The sequence below is a fragment of the Mesoplodon densirostris genome, chromosome 14 (assembly GCF_025265405.1).
Source record: "Mesoplodon densirostris isolate mMesDen1 chromosome 14, mMesDen1 primary haplotype, whole genome shotgun sequence".
Lineage (NCBI taxonomy): Eukaryota > Metazoa > Chordata > Mammalia > Artiodactyla > Ziphiidae > Mesoplodon > Mesoplodon densirostris.
Genome location: NC_082674.1, coordinates 35,417,514 through 35,437,789, shown reverse-complemented (window position 1 = coordinate 35,437,789; position 20,276 = coordinate 35,417,514). Strand labels below are relative to the sequence as shown.

The 20,276-nt window shown below is 46.9% G+C and overlaps 1 protein-coding gene across 4 annotated transcripts in view; it reads left to right on the top strand.

The window, feature by feature from the left end:
- THADA (THADA armadillo repeat containing) overlaps positions 1-20,276 on the top strand; it is a 312,101-nt gene that overhangs the window by 255,747 nt on the left and 36,078 nt on the right. For all 4 annotated transcript variants that reach the window (XM_060116779.1, XM_060116777.1, XM_060116778.1 and 1 more), the window contains 5 exons: positions 31-410; positions 944-1,062; positions 1,478-1,550; positions 5,923-6,076; positions 9,917-10,048. In XM_060116779.1, the coding sequence (XP_059972762.1) occupies positions 31-410; positions 944-1,062; positions 1,478-1,550; positions 5,923-6,076; positions 9,917-10,048 (858 nt within the window). The remainder of the gene's footprint in view (positions 1-30; positions 411-943; positions 1,063-1,477; positions 1,551-5,922; positions 6,077-9,916; positions 10,049-20,276) is intronic.

The following is a 20,276-nucleotide window of genomic DNA, read 5'->3' as shown; positions in this document are numbered from 1 at the left end:
CCTCTTTTCCTTGGCTTTTTTGTTTTTTAGTTCTGGAGCAGCTTGGCTTCTGGGAGGAAGTCAGAAGGGTCATCTTGGGATCAGAGTTGATAACCGGATTCCCCTGTACCTTCACGGCGCCAGGCCTGCCCCAGTACCTCCAGAGCCTCACCAAACTGGCCGTCGCTGCGGTGTGGGCAGTAGCGGCCCAGGCTGGAGAGCAGGCAGGGGACGTTCCCATCTCCTTCTCTCAGCTGTTAGAGTCTTCCTTCCCTGAAGTGCGCCTGCTGACGCTGGAAGCCCTGTTGGAAAGGTTCTCAGCAGCAGCCTCGGGACTAGGAGAGAAGGGACTGCCACCCTTGCTATGGAATACGGAAGGGACATTCTTGATGTTGGCTATGAAGGAAAATCACCCAGAATGCCTCTGCAAGGTGAAGTCTCTGGTGTACTGACCATCCCTTTCCACTCCCCACAGTCTTTGGCGAGCCCACTGGAGTGATAAGGTCAGGAGGCAGGATCAGTTTTGGCATCTCCAGGATTGGAAGGAGATTCAGCATCCAAAGGGCAAGGACTCTCTCGCACGATGCCTGGCATGGCTTCGTGCATCAAAGAGCGCTAAGAAAAGTGTTTGATGATAATGGTATTGATGACAGAGATTAACCAAAGATAGAGATTGAGAGAGTAAGCAGTCTTTGCTGACGTGGCTCTTTGGGGGCAGATGGTCACCTGGAAAGGAAAGGGCACTAACCTAGGAATATGGCATCTACCCTCTGATCCCAGTATGCCACTGCTCTAGACTGTCTTGGTCTCGCAAAGCTATTAAGGGGGAAAAAAGAAGTCAGTGGGCGGTTTTTGAAAGATAGAGTCCCTTATTGGTACAAATGATTACTATTTAGATTCTGGAGACTTTTCTGAGGTGTGTGTGTATTTGTTTGTTTGTTTTCCATGGATCTGGCTCACACAGATACTGAAAATTCTCCATTGCATGGACCCCAGTGAGTGGCTTCCTCAGACAGAGCGCTGTGTCCATCTAACCCCAAAGGAGTTCTTGATCTGGACAATGGATATTGCTTCCAATGAAAGGTTTGCCTCCAGTGCTCCCTGTGCAAACTTGGTACAACACATGGTCCCATCAGTCAGTTATGTAATGAACTTGAGCACAGTCCTGGCCTAAGGACTCAGGTCCTGTATTTCATTCTAAGTCTCAGCCTGTGTTCTAAGCCCAAGCAATAGAATGATGTCAGAGTGCCCCATTAGTTACCAAAAGGGAATTGCTTCCGGAGGCATTTGTATAGCCACAAGGTAGAAATTTCCAGTAGTATTCACAGCCACATGGATTACAGACTATCTGTAAAAACCATATGTATATAAAATGTTCGATTTTATTTATTTATGTATGTATTTTCATATTTATTTATTGAAGTATAATTGACTTACAATATTATATTAGTTTCAGGGTGATTATATGTTTTGTGTGATTTCTGGCTGACTTTCCTAGGTCTGAAATACAAAGTGAAGCTCTGAGACTCGCCTCCAAAGTGATTGCCCACCACATGCAGACGTGTGAGGAGGTGAGGTTGATTTCCCCTGTTTTGGGGTCCAGATCTCTGTCCTCTGATTTCCCTGGAAGGTGTCAGTAAAAGTAAACTGTCCCACAGGCAGAATCTCTGTGGCATATGTGTGTAGCTTCTACAGAAATATCATTCATGTTGGTCTTTCACTTTAGGTATAACTTGGGGAGAATTTTCTGAGCACCATGTTTGGCATTTCCTTTCTCTTGTTCTGGGCACATTTGATTTGAGTCCATGAGGGCAACACAGCCTCCTCCCTCCAGGACATACGTGCATTTATGCCCAAACTCCTTGTTTTTTCCTGTTTTTCTCGCTAGACTCTTCATCTAATGAGGGAATGAGCAAGTCAGTTCCAAGGATTGCAAGTCACTAGGATTGCATCCTAGTCAACTATGTATGAAAATATATCACTAAGGCTTAAATATCCCCCCCAAACGTGGTCCAGCTGGCCTTGTGTGGAGGCCCAGATGTGTCCCACCTGTCTTAGGACATGTCTTTGGGGGTGGGGTGGACCTAAAGTAATCAAAACAGCTTCCTGGGGAAGAAAAGGGAACCCTTCTACACTGTTGGTGGGAATGTAAATTAGTGTAGCCACTGTGGAAAACAGTATGGAGGTTCCTTAAAAAACTGAAAATAGAGCTACCATATGATCCAGCAATCCCACTCCTGGACATATATCCAGAAAAGATGAAAACTCTGATTTGAAAAGATACATGCACCCCAGTGTTCATAGCAACACTATTTACAATAGCCAAGACATGAAAACAACCCAAGTGCCTATCAACAGACAGTTGGCTTAAGGAGATGGGATATACACATACAATGGAATATTACTCAGCCATAAAAAAGAATGAAATAATGCCATTTGCAGCAACATGGATGAACCTAGAGAATATCATGCTAAGTGAAGTTAGGTCAGACAGAGAAAGACAAATAGCATATGATATCACTTATACGTAGAATCTAAAAAATAATACAAATGAATCTATGTACAAAACAGAAACAGACTCACAGACATAGAAAACAAACTTATGGCTACCAAAGGGGAAAAGGAGGGTGGGAAAGGGATAAATTAGGAGTATGGGATTAACAGATACAAACTACTATACATAAAATAGATAAGCAACAAGGATTTACTATATAGTACAAGGAACTATATTCAGTATCTTGTAATAACCTATAATGGGAAATAATCTGAAAAATATATATATATATATATAACTGAATCACTTTGCTGTACACCACTGTAAGTATAGTTGAAGTAAATCAACCATACTTCAATTAAAAAAAAAAAAAAACAGCTTCCTGGAACGATGCCTTAGGACAAATACTTGCATACTTAGGGGCATATGAGAAAGATGCCACCATCAGAGAATTATTATAAATAGAAGGCAGTCAATACCACAGTAAAATTACCTGAAGATCTTGGTTTCACATCACCACACTGTGATCGTGGCCCCATAACATCGTGGATTCCTATTCCTTATGCTCCAACAGCCCTGAGAGAGGTACTGGGGGTACAAGGATGAAGAAGACTGGAGGGCAGTCTAATGAGAGAAAAGGAGCATTAGATCATGATATTAAACGATACTCTAGTAGGAAGGAGGCTGAGGGAAACCAGAGGCCGGAGGGAGTGTTTGCAGAGCTGAGGAAGACTTCACATAGGAGATTGTTAAATTCAGAGAGAGAAGACCAGAGGGTGAGTACTAAGCAGATACACAGTTTCACTGGGTCTGTCATTCAGAGGCAGGCCAAGGGGCCAGAGCCAGCTGGTCACTAGGAGATGCAAAAGCTAAAAAAGAAAGTCATGTGTGTGTTTTGGGAAGGACAGGAGGAGAGTTTGTAGGAAGGGAGAGGATTTGCTTAAAAAAACTACAGCCTGGGGCGGCGGGTGGGGGGTGGAGAAGAAGTTCTGAGAAAGTAGTCACAGGGCAGCCTAACAAGTCTGTCAAAAAACAGCGTTCTCATCTAAAGCCGTTTTTAACCAGTTGTCATGTGCATCTCAGAGGCACTGCTTGGTACTTGAATGAAATGATATTTGAAGAATATTGGAATATTTTCAGGGAGAGAAAAGTTAACAAGTCAGCAGCTTCCTCACGATCTAAGACACTGATCAGTTCAGTTCCGTAGATGCTTATAGATGATCAGAGGAGCCAGTAATCTCATTTTGAATATTTAAAGAGGGCTTAGCTGATAGGGGAAGTAAAATTTATTTGGAACAATAATCTCCTTTCTAGAAAAAGTAAAGAACCAGAGTTTAAAAGATGGAAACAACCCAAATGTCCATCAACTGATTGATGAATGGGTAAACAAAATATATCTATATAATGGAATATTTTTCAGCCATAAAAAGTAATGAAGTACTGATACATACATCCTACAGTGTGGATGAGCCCTGAAAACATGCTGAGTGAAAGAAGCCAGTCACAAAAGACCACATATTCTATGATTCAATTTTTTAACCATTTTTTATTAAAGTATAGTTAATTTTGATTCAGTTTTATATATATATATACTTTTTCAGATTCTTTTCCATTATAGGTTACTACAAGATACTGAATATAGTTCCCTGTGCTATACAGTAAGTCCTTGTTGTTTATCTATTTTATATACAGTAGTGTGTATATGTTAATCCCAGACTCCTAATTTATCTCTCGCCTTGCCCATCCACCATCCCCTTTGGTTACTGTAAGTTTGTTTTCTATGTCTGTGAGTCTATTTCTGCTTTGTAGATAAGTTCATTTATATTATTTTTTTAGATTCCACATATAAGAGATATCATATTATATTTGTCTTTGTCTGACTTACTTGACTTAGTATGATAATCTCTAGGTCCATCCATGTTGCTGCAAATGGCATTATTTCATTCTTTTTTATGGCTGAGTAATAGTCCATTGTGTATATATGTCACATCTTCTTTATCCATGGATAAAGTTGATGGATACTTAGGTTGCTTCCATGTCTTGGCTATTGTAAATAGTGCCACTGTGCACATTGGTGTAGCATGTGTCTTTTCCAATTAGAGTTTTCTCCGGATATATGCCCAGGAGTGGGATTGCAGGATCATATGGTAGTTCTAGTTTTAGTTTTTTAAGGAACCTCCAAAGTGTTCTCCATAGAGGCTGCACTAATTTACATTCCCACCAACAGTGTAGGACGGTTCCCTTTTCTCCACACCTGCTCCAGCATTTATTATTTGTAGACTGTTTTTTTTTTTATATATGGTGGATTTTATTTCCACGTTGGTTTTGACAGGTTTCACTTAGTTTAGGGTAGTGCATCTCTCTTCTCTCTACCACTGCCTTTTTTTGTGTGTGTGGCACGTGGGCCTCTCACTGCTGTGGCCTCTGCCGCCGCGGAGCACAGGCTCCGGACGCGCAGACTCAGCGGCCACGGCTCACGGGCCCAGCCACTCTGCAGCATGCGGGATCCTCCCGGACCGGGGCACGAACCCGCGTCCCCTGCATCGGCAGGCGGACCCCCAACCACTGCGCCACCAGGGAAGCCCTATTATTTGTAGACTTTTTAATGACGGCCATTCTTACTGGTATGAAATGATACCTCATTGTAGTTTTGATTTGCATTTCTCTAATAATTAGTGGTTTTGAGCATCTTTTCATGTGCCTGTTGGCCATCTGTATGATTCAGTTTATATGAAATGTGCAGAACGGACAAATCCATAAAGACAAAGTAGATTAATGGTTTAGGACTGGGCGAGGGGGAGCTGACAGGATGGGGATGATAACTAAAGTATACGGGACTTTCCTTTTTGGTGATGAAAATGTTCTAAAATTGACTGTGGTGATGGTTGTACACACATATCTGTGAATATACTAAAAATCATTGAATTATGTATTTAAATGGGTAAATTATATGGTATGTGAATTGTATCTCAATAAAGCTGTTACTATAAAGAAACAACAATAGGGCTTTGTTTAAACAATAATGTTAGTTAGGATGCTGCTTTAAATGTAACAGAAACTCAAAAATACAGTGGCTTAAACCAGAGAGAAGCAGTCCAAAGCAGATAGTGGCTTGACATTATTGGGCTCCCAGGCCCTTCTACCTTGTTGTTCTGCTGTCCTTAACGTGGCTTCCATCTTCTGGTCCCAGATAGTTGCTCCAGCTCCCATCATCTTGTCCTTGTTCAACTAGCAGGACAGAGAAACCCAAGAAATGAAGGTCACACATCTTTCCTTACATGTGACCTGAAATTGCACAGATACCACTTTTAATGGCATCCCATTAGTCAGAACTTAATCACGTTACTCCCCAATGCAAGGGAGCCTGGGAAACGCATATGTAGCTCATCCCTAATTCCATGTCTGCCCATGTCACATCTTCTGAACTGCTGTACACTTTGTACTTTTAGACCAGGGACTTGGTGGCCCCCAACCTGAAGCAGTGGGTTCAGTTGGTCGTCTCTTCTTGTGGAGATCATCTTCCCACCGAGTCCAGGCTGGCCGCTGCTGAAGTTCTCACCAGCACTGCACCATTTTTCCTCACCAACCCCCATCCCATTCTTGGTAAGTGCGCTGAGCCGCTGTTGGGTGGGGGGGTGGGGGGGAGGTGTCCATTTTACCAAATGCACTAAAAGCGTGAATAGATGCTCTAGGTTAAAAGAAGAAGGGAAGATGAAAGGTGACAGCGTACACCATACCTTTACATCTTTCAAAGATCTTCCCACCGTCTCACTCTCCTCCTCTAATCACTTTTCACCAACAGCCTCTTTTTTTTTTTTTTAATGTAAATTTATTTATTTATTTTTAATTTTGGCTGCCTTGGGTCTTTGTTGCTGCGCGCGGGCTTTTCTCTAGTTGTGGCACGCGGGCTTCTCATTGGGTGGCTTCTCTTGTTGCAGAGCACGGGCTCTAGGCGCGCGGGCTTCAGTAGTTGTGGCTCACAGGCTCAATAGTTGTGGCTTTCGGGCTCTAGAGCACAGGCTCAGTAGTTGTGGCACACGGGCTTAGTTGCTCCGCGGCATGTGGGATCTTCCCGGACCAGGGCTCAAACTCATGTCCCCTGCATTGGCAGGCGGGTTCTTAACCACTGCACCACCAGGGAAGCCCCACCAACAGCCTCTGAATTAGCCTCTTTTCTTTCTATCTTGTCCCCCAAGCCATTCTCCTTATGCTTCCAAAAGCCTCTGTGGTCTTTCTGAAATACAGATCTGAGCATTTTCCTCCACTGCTTAAAGCCTTTGAGTGGGTGCCCATTGCCTTCAGGATAAAACCTAAATGCTCTTTAGCCTGGCTCAGAAGGCCCTTCCTCTTCTGTGCCCTGCCTGCTTCTCCCTCCTCACTGGCCACCACTCCCCATGCGTCATCAGCGGGGAACAGTTCTCTAAACAAACTGCTGCTCGACTGACTCCTGTTGGTCTTTCAAGACTCAGCCTAACCATCACCTCTTCCAAGAAGCCTGTTGCAGTGACCTTGGTGAGAAATAAATGGGACAGAGCGAAATGTGGCCTTGAGGAAGAAGAAAGACCAGGCTCGAAGGCATTTAGGAAGTAGAATCAGCAGGACTTGGTGTTGAGGTTAATATAAAGGGAACATTCAAGGATGACTTCCAGGCTTCTGGCTTAAATGACTAGGACGACTGCTGGTTCCTTTCACTGAAAATAGTTTTAAGTTTAAGCCATCTTTGGACTTCCCTGGTGGTCCAGTGGTTAAGACTCTGAGCTTGCACTGCAGGGTGCGCAGGTTCAATCCCTGGTTGGGGAAGATCCTGCATGCAGCGCAGCGTGGCCAAAAAATAAAATAAAAAAGTTTAGGGCTTCCCTGGTGGCTCAGTGGTTGAGAGTCCGCCTGCCGATGCAGCGGACACGGGTTCGTGCCCCGGGCCGGGAAGATCCCACATGCCGCAGAGCGGCTGGGCCCATGAGCCATGGCCACTGAGCCTGTGCATCCGGAGCCTGTGCTCCACGACGAGAGAGGCCACAGCAGTGAGAGGCCCGTGTACCACAAAAAAAAAAAAAAAAAAAAAAAGTTTAAGGCATCTTTGGGAAGTAAAGGTAGAGATATTTTGAAATCAAATAGATGTACAGTTCCAACCATATTCTCTATTTTCATGTCTCTTTCCTCATGCCACCCCCTGTCCTTCAAGAGTAATAATTAGGAAAGAGCATCATATCAATGGTGGTTGAGAAAACCAAGCTTTAGGAAACCCAAAGGAATTGAAAAACCATAGGGGTTTTTGTTTTAACTTAAAAAATTTTTTTTTAATTGTAGTGTTTTGTTTTAAGCATAGGGTTTACTAAAAGGAAAACTCAGGACCCAAAGGCGTGTCTGAGTCCTGACCCTGCCCTCTCCTGCCATCTTACCCCCATATTAACCATGCTGGGATTCTCTTCCATCCATTATGGGAATTCTGTTTTTGTTCTCCTCTTCCATGCCCAGCCCTGGAGAATAAATCATGGTCCCTGCATCCGGGGAGCTTTCAGTATAGTTGTGGAGAAAAGATTTACAGAATAAAAAAAAGAACTGCTTTTTCAGGTGGTGGGATTCAAATTTTAAGTGTTATCAGAGTTCAGACCAATCAAGTGTCTCATGTCTCTGGATCTATCTGAGAAAGTGTTGTCTTTGGTATCTTCATACATCTTTCTTCTAAGTCAGCGGTCCCCAGCCTTTTTGGCACCAGGGACTGGTTCTGTGGAAGACAGTTTTTCCACAGACGGGGGCGGAGTGGGGAGAGGGTTCAGGCGGTCATGCGAGCGGTGGGGCGGGGATGGAGAGCGGCTGATGAAGCTTCGCTGGCTCCCTTCCTGCTGTGCAGCCCGATTCCTAACAGGCCCCAGCCTCGGGGGTTGGGGACCCCTGTTCTAAGTGACTTTTAGGCATCTTTTCTACACCCAAAGGGGGACTGAAAGGGGACCTGCTACAATTTTGCTTTAATCATTGGACCCAGAGGAATAAGAGCAAAGGTTTATGAACTTTGGTGACACTTCTCAGGGAGGGTAATATCATTTTGCAGCACATTTTCTGGGTGACTTTGGCTGCTCTGACCCTGGTTCATAGCAGGAAAATGTGTGTGGAATAATGTAGAATTTCTGAGTGAAACTGAGTCCTGGGCAAAAGCCACTGGTTCATCATGAATTGTTGGAGCTGCTTAGGGCATCACAGGCAGTGAAGAAGGAGGTCGGCCGTGGCTGGCGGCCTGCAAGAACATGAAAAACAGGCACAGAACTGAGAGGCAAAGGACATAAAGTGCATGGGGACAAGTCAAGGGCAGACCGAAGTCATTTAAGGAGAAAGAAAAATTGAAATGGACTAAAGAGGGAAGATTGAGGACCTTAGCGGTATAAGAAAATGTTAAGAAAGGGAAATCTGAAACCCTAGAGAACAATTAGAATGGATAGATTATGAAAGACTGAGTAAAATTTAAAGCCAGATTTGTAACAGGCAGGAGAGCACAAACCCCAGAGGGAGGCATTGCTGCTCTCAGTATGACTAGAGCATTGGTGGCTCTGATATTGGGCTCTCTGTGGACAGATGAGGGAGAGGGTGAGCTAAGGAGAGCTCTCAGGGCGGGGTTGGTTCCCCACTGAACGTCAAGGGATGATGAGTGGTGGTCTTCCGTGGCAACCCACCCCACCTGGACAGTATGTGTCCCTCCTTTGAGGCCCTGCCCTCTCTCCCCTCCCTCACGCAGTCCGCCTCCTGTTACACCAGTCTCCTGGGACCTTTCCCTGTGGTGAGTCACAGCCACGTGTCTCCAGCCCTGCCTTCTCCTTACCTTGTGTTCTCCACTTGGTGTCCCTTTCGGGTGCTCAGGGGCAGACACTGTCTGTTCCTGGTCTCTGGTCCCCAGCAGCACGATGCACAGGGACTTGATAGGGTCCCTGCCCAGGGGCAATGGCGGTCAGGTCGTAGGCCCCGCATAGACGTGGCACAGGCTGGTGCCTTTATCATGGTTCTTTGCTTTTTTTCAGTTCTTGCCCCCGCAAAGCATAATCTTGATTGAAACTTTGCTTTCAGAATTTATAAGCTGAAACAGTCACTCCAATTAACACTGGGCTAGTTTCCCCAAAGCACTCTTGATGCATAAAGTTTCATTCTGAGAAGCATGAGTCATTGACTAAGGCCCGTTGACAGCTGGGCCTTAGTCAGCCAAGGCCGTACCTTCTAGGGGGCCTTGCCTGGGGCTGGTTGCCTCCAGAAGTGTTTCCTATTCAAAAGGACATTTTCAGACCTGTCCCCTTAGGGTCCTCTCTCTTCTGGCATTTATCTGACTCTCAAGTCTCCCTTCCTTGCAGTACCCACAAAAAAGGAGTAACTGTTGCTCATTCAGTACTGGATTTGAAACAGTATTTGTACCTGCTTGTAAGTTGCATCCTAGGTAATTTGAATTCTTTTTGGCCTTCTTAGGACTGCAAGATACGCTTGCTCTCTGGAAAAGTGTCCTCACCCTCCTGCAGAGTGAGGAGCAAGTAATCCGAGATGCAGCCACAGAAACCGTGATGGCTGCCATGTCACAGGAAAACACTTGCCAGTCAACAGGTACCTCATTCTTTGCTTTCTTCGATGCCTTATTGCTCTCGGACAGGGGTTGGCACACTTTCTGTAAAGGGCCAGAGAGTGAATATTTTAGGCTTTGTTGGCCATTCAGTCTCTGTCTCAACTCTGCCATTTTAGTGGGAAAGTAGCCATAAACAATAGGACAACAAGTGTACATGAGTGTGTTCCAATAAAGCTTTATTTATAAAAACAGGTGGCTTCCCAGATTTGATCTGCTAACCACAGTTCGCTGACTTCTGCTCTAGGACATCATAGAGAAAAATTGCTTTCAGAGGTAGAAATGTAGTAAACAGTGCCTTTTGTTAGTGACATTGACATCCTTTTTAAATAAGGCCAAGTCTGGATCTTCTGTGTGGTTACATAATCCAGAGATCTAGATCCATCATTTTGCTCCTCTGTGCATTTCTACACATAAAAGAAACAGGTGAGTGTAAGTCAAGTTGGTCCTCTTTGTGCCTTGGCTCCTCATTGGGTGGTGACGTCAACCCAGGGGGCAGGAGGGGAGTGGAAAGAGGAGCAGCCTAGGTGGGTGGTTCTGAGCTCATAGCCACTCAGTTCATAATATGAGCTGTTAGGGCCCTGGGCCCTAGTTACCTGTATGCAATGGCAAATGCTGTGGAAGCAAAAGGGAACTCCAGGCTGCAGGTGGAAAACGAGCTGCTGGGTGGAAGGGATGGGGCTAGGTGGAGTAGAAGCAAGGTCACACCTCTGGGCAAATGGCCATCTGGGAAGGTGACCACTCTGGTGGACTTGGATTCCATGCACTTGGGGCTAGGTGTCAGGAAAGATCTCTGGGTCAGCCATCCCAAAGAGAAGTAAGAACACCGTTTTGAGACAGGTAGTCACAGGCTGAGCAAAGACGTTTACCTTAATGGACAGCAGGATGGGAGGGGAAATAGCCATACTGTGTTGGTAACTGATTCGGGCCCCTCATTCCCATGGGTAGGGTTGTGGTCCCTGGAAGCTTCTCCTAGAATGTGTGAACATCCCCATACCTGAGTCCTCCGTTGTAATGGTCTGGGCACTTTTCTCTACATGTATGGAAGGAGCTGGTGTCTTAATAATCTTCCAGTGATACTGCTCCAGGGCAAATTTAGCCAGGATCAGCTTGGCCTCTCAGTGGGAAAACATTCAGATCGGTGCTGCGAGTGCTGTACTAGCAGCCTTCTCCCCATCCCTGTCCTCATACCTAAAATTCTGCCATTAATGATTCATTCCTTTTCCAATTGTGCATTTTCCTTAGAAGGACACACGGAGCACCAAGCAAGTGCTAAGTAAGCGCTAAGTAAGCATTTGGTGGAACGTAATACTCACTAGACTTCTATAGGACCCTCTCACCAAAGATGAGAAAGATCATTTCATGGTGGAATTCATAAGTGGACTTCTTCCCTCCTAGTCTTTAGAGTTTTTGCCCTGCTACTTTTATTTTTTTCAGAATTTTTCCCAGTTCATTTATAGTAAAACTATATTACCATGTTCTCCCTCCTTCTGGTTTGAATTTTTTCTCAAGAAATAGAAATCAGTAATTATATTTTGAGTGCCTTTTGCGTGTGAAACTCCATGTGTGAAAGCCTCTGAGGGAGTAAGTAATGTAAAAGCCTACTTGTCTATCTTTGTATTCCCTATCTTGGTCCATAAAAGAGAATCTGAGGTGTGAAAAGACAAGAATTCTATAACAGCTAAACGTAGTATGTTACCCTGGACCAGATCCTGTACTGGAGGGGTGAAAAGCCATACAGGAAATTATTAGAATAGCTGACAATATTGAAATATTGTCTATAGATTAAAATTGATATTAAATTTCATGAATTTGATAACCATACTATGATTTTGTAAGAGAATATTTTTATTAGGAAATACACAACTGAAATATTAAGGTGGAAAAGGGCACAATGCCTGCAACTTACTCTCAAATGGTTCCGAAAAAAATAAAACTATGTGTGCGTATAAATAGTAAACACAGATAGGTAGTTGCTGTACTTGCATCTTTTCCATATGTTTAAAATTATTTCAAAATAAAATGTTTTTTAAAAAACCCAAGTCCACAACTAGAAAAGACTAACACAGTATATATTGGTAGACCATCTGGCTGGTTTATCAACTATTCCACCCCCCCAGTGTGACTCCTTTCTCCTAAATTACATGAAAACATCCTGCCTGTCCCCCACCTTTTTTTTTTTTTTTTAACTCTTTTTGAGTGAATTCTTGCATCCGAAAAATCAGACCCAAGCCAGATACCTCCCATTCAGAGATCTCAGCAGCATGACGTCGCCGTGTGGGGATACTCATTCAGCATGTCCCCGTGTGTTCTCTGTTCTGCCTGATAGCAGTGCTTAAACAGAATCTCTGTAATGCAGCGTGATTTTCTTCAGCAAAAAATGCACATCTTTCTGCTTTAGACTGAAAAGTAACTGAGGATTGAGTATCACCCCCTGATTTTTCACTTTAGTCAGAAGTTTAGCCAGCTGATTCATTAGAACAATATTGTCTTGTTTTGACATCTCTCAAGGATACCAAGCAGCTGATGGTAAGTCTTCACATTCCTTCAGCACACAGGGGTTTTGTAGCATACCCTGCTAATGGTTTGCTCTTTGGTGGTCCAAAGTCCATTATTACTACTGAGTCTTGAATACCTTGAAAATACGTGTCATTTCATTAATTTTGTCCTCAAATCAGTGGTTTAAAAAGTGCCACAGTAATATCATAATATTAAATTATGTTAATATTTAATGTCTTCTTTGAGAAGACTAAATATTGTTAAATTAATTCTTACTTCTCCTCCTAAGAAAGAAAGAAATCATGAGGACTCCTTGCCTCTGAGATCTCATCCTATAAATGAGGGCTGGATGGGGAAGAAAGAGCTCTGTGCTCATACTGACAGCCTGCTGGGGACGTGGAGAGATGGAGGTGCATTTTGGTTGCAGGGTCTAGGGAGGTTCCTGAGAGTGGCGCTGGCCCAGAGGAAGGGATAAGTGGCAGATGAGAACATTTCAACACGGAAGGAAAAGCCGGAGCCAAACCTGGAGTTGGGGGCAACTTGGGAGCCGATTGGGGAGCAGCAAGTGGACTTGTGTGGCCAGAACATAGGCTGAGGCCAGGGGGGTGGAGCGGGAGGCAAAGCTAGAAAGGCGGGAGTGGCCACACTTGGGATGGCTTTGAATGCCAAGCCAAGGACCTCCTCTTGTAGGCGAAGGGAGTCTGGAGAGGCTTTCACACAGAGGAGTAGTGTTGCCAGGAACGTGGGTGTGAGGGGCTCTTTCTGGCAGCTGTGCATGAGATGGATCAGGGCTGGGGCTGAGTCAGTGGGGGTGAGTCAGGAGGTCAACTGGGAGCTGGTAGCAAGAGTCCTCATGAGCCACCATCCGTGGTGATGGGGTGGAGAGAGCATGGGGTAGACTCAAGAGGATTTGGCGGCTGTGCTTGTGGGCGGTGGGAGAGAAGGGAAAGCAGAGACGACCTCAAGGTTTCAAACACCTTGACGTGCCTCTGGCACTGACAAAGCAGTTGGGCTATCACGTTCCAGGAAGTGAAACTTCCTGGAACTGGGAAAGGCACTTAGAGGCCACAAGTCACTGTGATCTGGGACAGAGTATTCCTTAGGCCTTGGAGAGATGGGCAGTGGAAACTGAGAGGGCAAAGGGGGACCTTTATCAGCTGGAGGAACAGAGTGCGCTGGCCGGCTCCGTCCTGCCCTCTCCAGCACACGGCGCAGTGCCCCTGGGAGCCCCCGGCAGGCCGTCACAGGGCAGCTGCTGGTGCTGGTAGCTCTGGCTAGAAACCATGGAAGAGGCAAGCATGAAACCAGTCGCTGTGCACACGGCTGGCTTTAGGTGGAGATTTGTGGTGTGGATTAGTTCATGATTCTGGAAATAACTCAGTGTTTAGATAGCCCTTGTGAGGATGGATTTGTTGGTCACCTTCTTGCCTGCCGAGTTCTTCTGCTGTCCTCCTGCATGTGCGCCACCCAACATGGTCACCTGGAAGGTGGAACTCATAGGCTATTAACAACCCTCTGAGCACCCCTGAGGCCCCTTCAGCTTTAGATGGGAGGAAGCCCCAGCAGCGGGACCCTCCCTGCCCCTCCCCTCCCCTCTGTGCCCGTCACAGCACGCCAAGAGGACAGAAGAAATGGCACATCTAGGGCTCAAGAGGAGGGGATTGAAGTTCACAGCCGGGAAGAGACAGTGTACGGGCAGGACTCCAGGTGGGCCTCCACCTCTCTCCTGCCCCTGCTCTGACTTGACTTCAAGCCTTGAAATGCTCTGGAAAGAGCTCTGGTTTCAAGAGCAGGAGACACTCAAGGCCGTAGCTCGGCCGCTCCCACTTCCCGGGCTCTCCCACTTCTGCCTGAGCAGCTCGCTCACATCTGTCTTATAGACTCATATATCAGGATTTCACATCAGAGCTCATTTGAACAAGGGCTTCCGTGTGAGGGAAGAAACCAACCTGGACACTATTTAAATTTAAATCACTAGCTTTGTGTGATTCTCAAGTGAGGCAGACAGAGTTCTGGGTGGAAGCAACAGGAGAGGCCCCTGTGAAGGTACGAATTTTAACAGCCTGTTTAGGAGGAGGAGAGGATGAAAAAGCACCTTTAAAAAAAGCACCCCAGGGCTTCCCTGGTGGCGCACTGGTTGAGAGTCCGCCTGCCAATGCAGGGGACATGGGTTCGTGCCCCGGTCCGGGAAGATCCCACATGCCACGGAGCGGCTGGACCCGTGAGCCATGGCCACTGAGCCTGCGCATCCAGAGCCTGTGCTCTGCAACGAGAGGCCACAACAGTGAGAGGCCCGCGTACCGCAAAAAAAAAAAAAAAAAAAAAGCACCCCACCCAGAGGTCTAGAAGATGGCCAGAATTCAGCAATGCGGGGTTATTCTGTAGCCTTTTTTTTTTTATTGTATTGAAGTATAGTTGATTTATAATGTTGTGTTAATTTCTGCTGCACAGCAAAATGATTATCGAGTTATACATACATATATTCTTTTCCATTATGGTTTATCACAGGATACTGGATATCATTCCCTGTGCTGTACAGTAGGACCTTGTTGTTTATCCATCTTGTATGTAACAGTTGGCATCTGCATGGCCTCTCTTTGATGTAGAACCCTTTGTCTCTGTTACAGGGTCTCTGTTGGGTCTAACTCGATAGGCTAGTGTCAGACTTGAGGACTCCAGAGTAAGAGGATAGAAGGCTCTGACCTGAGGGGTCCCACAGAGATGGCTCAATCTGGAGGCCCTCGGGCGGAACCCTGCGTGCTCACCTTGCAGAGCAGGGGGCTCTCTGAGCAGGAGATGGGTGGGAGGGGCTGCCGGCAGGCAGGGGGCTGTTAGCCTTCTGAAGCCCCTTCCTCCGGCACCGCACCCTCTCCAGCTCGGGATCTCCCTCCCTCCCTCCTCTTCCAGCTTCATCCTGTGTTTGCCGCCTGATTCAGGAGGCCTCCTCCCTTTCCCTGTTTCCATTTATGAGATTCAAAGAAAGTTTCTGATACCCAGCAGTCGCTTTAGTTGTTGCAGGAAAAGAAAGAGAAGCCAGTTAACAAGGAATTTGAAGGGGGGCCCAGACCTCAAATCACTGTCAGTGTGTAGGTTCAAGAAGGATGACTTCTCGGCAGAAACTTTTTGTATTTAGCTGTAATTGACATAAAAGGTAGAAACTTTCTAATGAAGAGAATGTAAAAGACTTTTGAGAAAGAAAGAGAGACAGATACAGCAGGGGAGAGAGAAGCGAGCGCACATGTCCTCACACGTGTGAGCGATGGGTGGGTCTTTTCCTTGGAGTACTGGCTCCAGGGAGTTCCGATCCCTCCCTCCCACCACGCACCCCCCCACACACACACACAAAAATCATAAAACTTCTGCTCATTCTGCCAGATATGAATGTTTAGTGGTGACACATTAAATCCCATCTTCTCTACGATGGCCCTACCCTCCAGGATCTCTCGTTTTTTCTGAATCCCTGCAGCATTTGGTTATAAATAGCCCTTGATTTTCTACTCTTTTATTATTTTCTCCTTCATATACTTTATTTAGTTTTATCTTCCCAACTCTCCTGTGAGCTTAGAGACTGTCTTCTATTAGGTACACAGTAGGTGCTCAATGGGCATTGATGGGCTGATCTTCCACCACAGCAGGCCGCCTAACAGTCAGTAATAGTCTGTCAGTCCCGAGTTCCCCAAGGAGATTAGAGTGCCCCTTGAAACAACAAAGCTCCAAAACAGGCAGACTGACCCTCCCTGCTAGAGCTGGCCCAAGGGGCCGTGGTGTTCATTGATTCGGACAAACTGGAAAGGCCGTCCTTCTGAACGACTCACTGTATGGGGCTTGTGGGATAAGAGCTGATAGCCCTGCCGTACTATTTGGTCCTTCCTCACTCATACCACTCGGGTCTGAGTCTCAGACTGCAGGGCCAGAGAGCCAGGCCGGGGCTGTGGGCCGCAGCCCTGGGGTAACCGGGAGACACTGCAGGAGCCTCCATGCTCTGCACCAGGACCCACAGAGACTCTGGAATAGTGAGGGAGCTTAGCAGGGAGGCGGAAGAGGGGAAGGAGGAGCAAAATGTAGCAAAATTGAGACTAGAGGTTAGAGAACAGGGCAGGAGGCAGGTGGCATTGTGGGGCTGAGTGGAAACAGTCATATAGCGGGGCAAGATGAAGAAGAAGAGAGCAGACACCTGGTCAGTTTCCCCCCAGATGTATTCCTCCCTCTGCCACACACACCCCACCTCTCACACAGACACACACCCCGTCATCACCCGAGGGACAGCATGAGAGTGTGAACACAGCTCCCACGCTCCATCCCTTGACCAAGCAGGGAGGGGGGTCGGGTCACTGTGACATTACACAGTGGCCCCGTCAGCAAAGCCCCAGGCCTGTGGGCTTCGTGCTGAGTTGCAGGTGGTTGCATCCCCGGAACCTCCAGAGCTGCCTACCAAGTCCTCCTGCCGCACCAGCCACGTGCCCAGCGGAAGGCCCTGCGCTTTTCCCAGTTCCTGCGAGTTCCCAGGGTCAGGTCCTCCAGGTCTGGCCTCAGTCCTCCCTCTGCCTTCCGGTAGCTTCTTTCCTAATCTGCTCAGATACACTGTCTCCAAGGTGTCTTTTCTGTTCAGAGGTACCAGAGCCTGGCCCCAGCCTCCATTTTAGACGGCCTTTAAGCTCTGTGAGTATAATCTCTTGGGCATGTACCAAGTACCTTTTTCTGGAGAAGAGTGACCACCACACTAGAATTCCCCTCATAACTGCCTCCAAGCCTGACCTAAATGCCCCTGGGGACAAGCTAAACTTACTTGCCTCTCTCATTTCTTTGTGCCTTTTTTTTTTTTTTTTTTTTTTGCGGTACGCAGGCCTCTCACTGCTGTGGCCTCTCCCCCTGTGGAGCACAGGCTCCGGACGCGCAGGCCCAGCGGCCATGGCTTACGGGCCCAGCCGCTCCGCGGCATGTGGGATCCCCCCAGACTGGGGCACAAACCCGTGTCCCCCGCATCGGCAGGCGGACTCCCAACCACTGCGCCACCAGGGAAGCCCCTGTGCCTATTTTTAAATTCTAAATTGTTTTCTCACTCCTCCTCTTACTCTTACCTAGATAAACCACAGGTTTTTCTTTTACTACTTAAGTATGAGGCAAAAAGTGGTGACATCACACATATTCATTCATTCATTCATTCATTCATTCAACAAGTATTTACAAAGTGTCTGTCCACAAGGCTTGTTTAACGTGCTAGTTCAAGCCACCAGCATCTCTCACCTGGACTTCTGCGAAAACCTCCAGCCTGCTCTTCCTGCCTCTGCTCTAGTCTGCCTGCAGTCCAGTCCCTGTAGCTGTTGAAGGGCCTTTCTTAGGGAATAGATCCGATGATGTTGCTCTCCTCCTCAGACCTCTCTCTTGGCTTCCCTTCTTTCTCAGAGTAAAACTCAACGCCTGAAGTAACAGATAAAGCCCTCCCGACCTTACCCCTGCCTCTCTCTCCAGCCTCATCCCCTGCTACGCCCTCTCCCTCTCTCTTGGCTCCAGCACTCCAGCCTTTTTTGGGGTTCTCCAGCTCACCAAGCCTCAGGGGCTTTGCACTAGCTGGGCCTGCTTCTTGGAATGGTCTCCCCTGGTCCCACACAGCTGCCTCCTTGTCATTTCAAATCTCAGCTTCAGTGTCATGTCCATAGAAACGACTTGACCACCCAGTTTACAGTAGCTGCTCAGTTACTATTACTTCACCCTGCTGGCTTCATTCTCTGCGTAGTCCTTTGACAACTTATTATTTTACTGTTTATTTAATTCGTTATTTGTCTCCCTCACCAGAATGAAAATTCCAGGAATGTAGGACTTTTGGCTGCTTTGCTTATTACTGTATTCCCAGAACCTGGTACATAATGCTCAACAGAAATCACTATTGGATGATCAACAGAATGAAAGAATGGGGGAATGTATCAATCACAGTAGTTAAACCCAATAGAGATTAGTGTTTTTAGAAATGACCGGACCCAAGGCAGAAGAGGTGGAGCTGTGTGGATTCTCTACTGTGAAATTGCCCAGAGATGGTGGATCCTTGTTAGGGCGGGTTAAATCAGCTCCCTTAGGCCTACCTCCTCCCAGAGACCCTAATTCAACCAGGAGCTGATTGAGCATCTACTCAGGCAAGGCCTCAGTGGTGGGTCCTAGACTAACTCCCCCTCTCCCTTCCGTTCCTTCCTGTCCCTGCTGGATGGAATTTCTTGAGCAAGGGTTTCATCCACGGGGGCTCCTGGGTCTAGCATGGGGCTGGCCCTGGGAAGTGCCCAGCCGGGGAAAACCTTTCAGTTGTTCATCATGCCCTGGTCAGGGGGCTGGGACCAGTGCCGAATGAGTCCATCTGGAAGGCAAAGGTTGGTGGCTGCAACTCTGAGAATGGGGGCCCCTTCCTCCTGGGGCCCTTGCCTCGCTGTCTCTTCCCCACTCTGTGTAGGCCGGGGCCGGGTAGGGAGAAGGAGAACATTTCCCTCTGGAGGCTCCTGCTTCATTTTACCTCTTTTGATCCTCACAGCCACTCTATGAGATATTTTACTATCTTCTCCATTTTAAATATGGATAACCTGGAATTCAGAGAATTGTTGTTGTTTTTGTTTGGTGGTTTGGTTTGGTTTGGTTTGGTTTGGTTTGGTTTTAGGCTGCGCTGTGCGGTATGTGGGATCTTAGTTCCCCGACCAGGGGTCGAACCCGTGCCCCCTGCATTGGGAATGCAGAGTCTTCACCACTAGATCACCAGGGAAGTCCCCTGAAATTCAGAGAGTTGAAGTAGCAGACCCCAGGTCTTGTGGGAGATGAGTGTCAAGCTGGAATTGGAGCTCAGGTTCCTGTGGTGACAAAGGCTTTGCACTTTCAACGCCTCTTCTAAGACAGGAAAAGGAGTCCAAACCCAGCCTCTACGTTTGCAACCTAGGAGTTAATAGAAAGGGGACATTGAGGGTCTTCTAAACTCTGCTGTGTTTAAAAAGAAGACACTGAAATCATAACCCAAGACAATGGATTGGAGACCCAAGAGTTCAGATACACAGAACTGGTCCTGAAGAAGGGAATAGAAGTTGCCGCGGCTGGGGCAGTTGCAGCCAGAAGTGACAGGAGGTCCTGTGTGAAGGCTGAGTGTGTCCCCATTTTCCAGTCCTTCCTGGAGAAAGAGAATCACATGACCTGGGGGTTTTAGAGCCTCTGCTTTATAGATGGGGAAACTGAAGCCCCAAAAAGGTAAATGATTTCCCCAATGTCACATAATTAGTGGGGAAATGAGGCCTAAAACACAGGCCCCCTGAGACGCAGAACAGCACTTCTCTCTGCTGCTCCCCAAGCCTCGATTTACAGAAAGGAAGTGACAGAAATGTCGGGTGTCCACTGAGAATAATCCAGACTCCTGGGTTGGAAAGAACCCATCGGGGGTGAGATCGGTGCCGTGGGGTAAGGCAGATTCCCTGGAAGAGAGGGCTTGGAGGGACTCCATCATCACAGGGGTGGGGAGAACAGAGTGTTCTATGAAACCAGGCATCTCCCAGCAATAAAACCACACCCTGCAGCCAGCCCTGAAATTCCACGGCCTTGCTCCCCTCCGGGCCTTCTCCCAGGGCCATCTGAATGTCCATCTATATTGTTAGTAGGGTTCCAGGGGAGGAAACACAAGAAGTTAGGAATTGTGATTCTAACTCCCAAGCAGACCCCTGGCATTGCCTGGGCAGAGAGCACAGGAAAATGGCT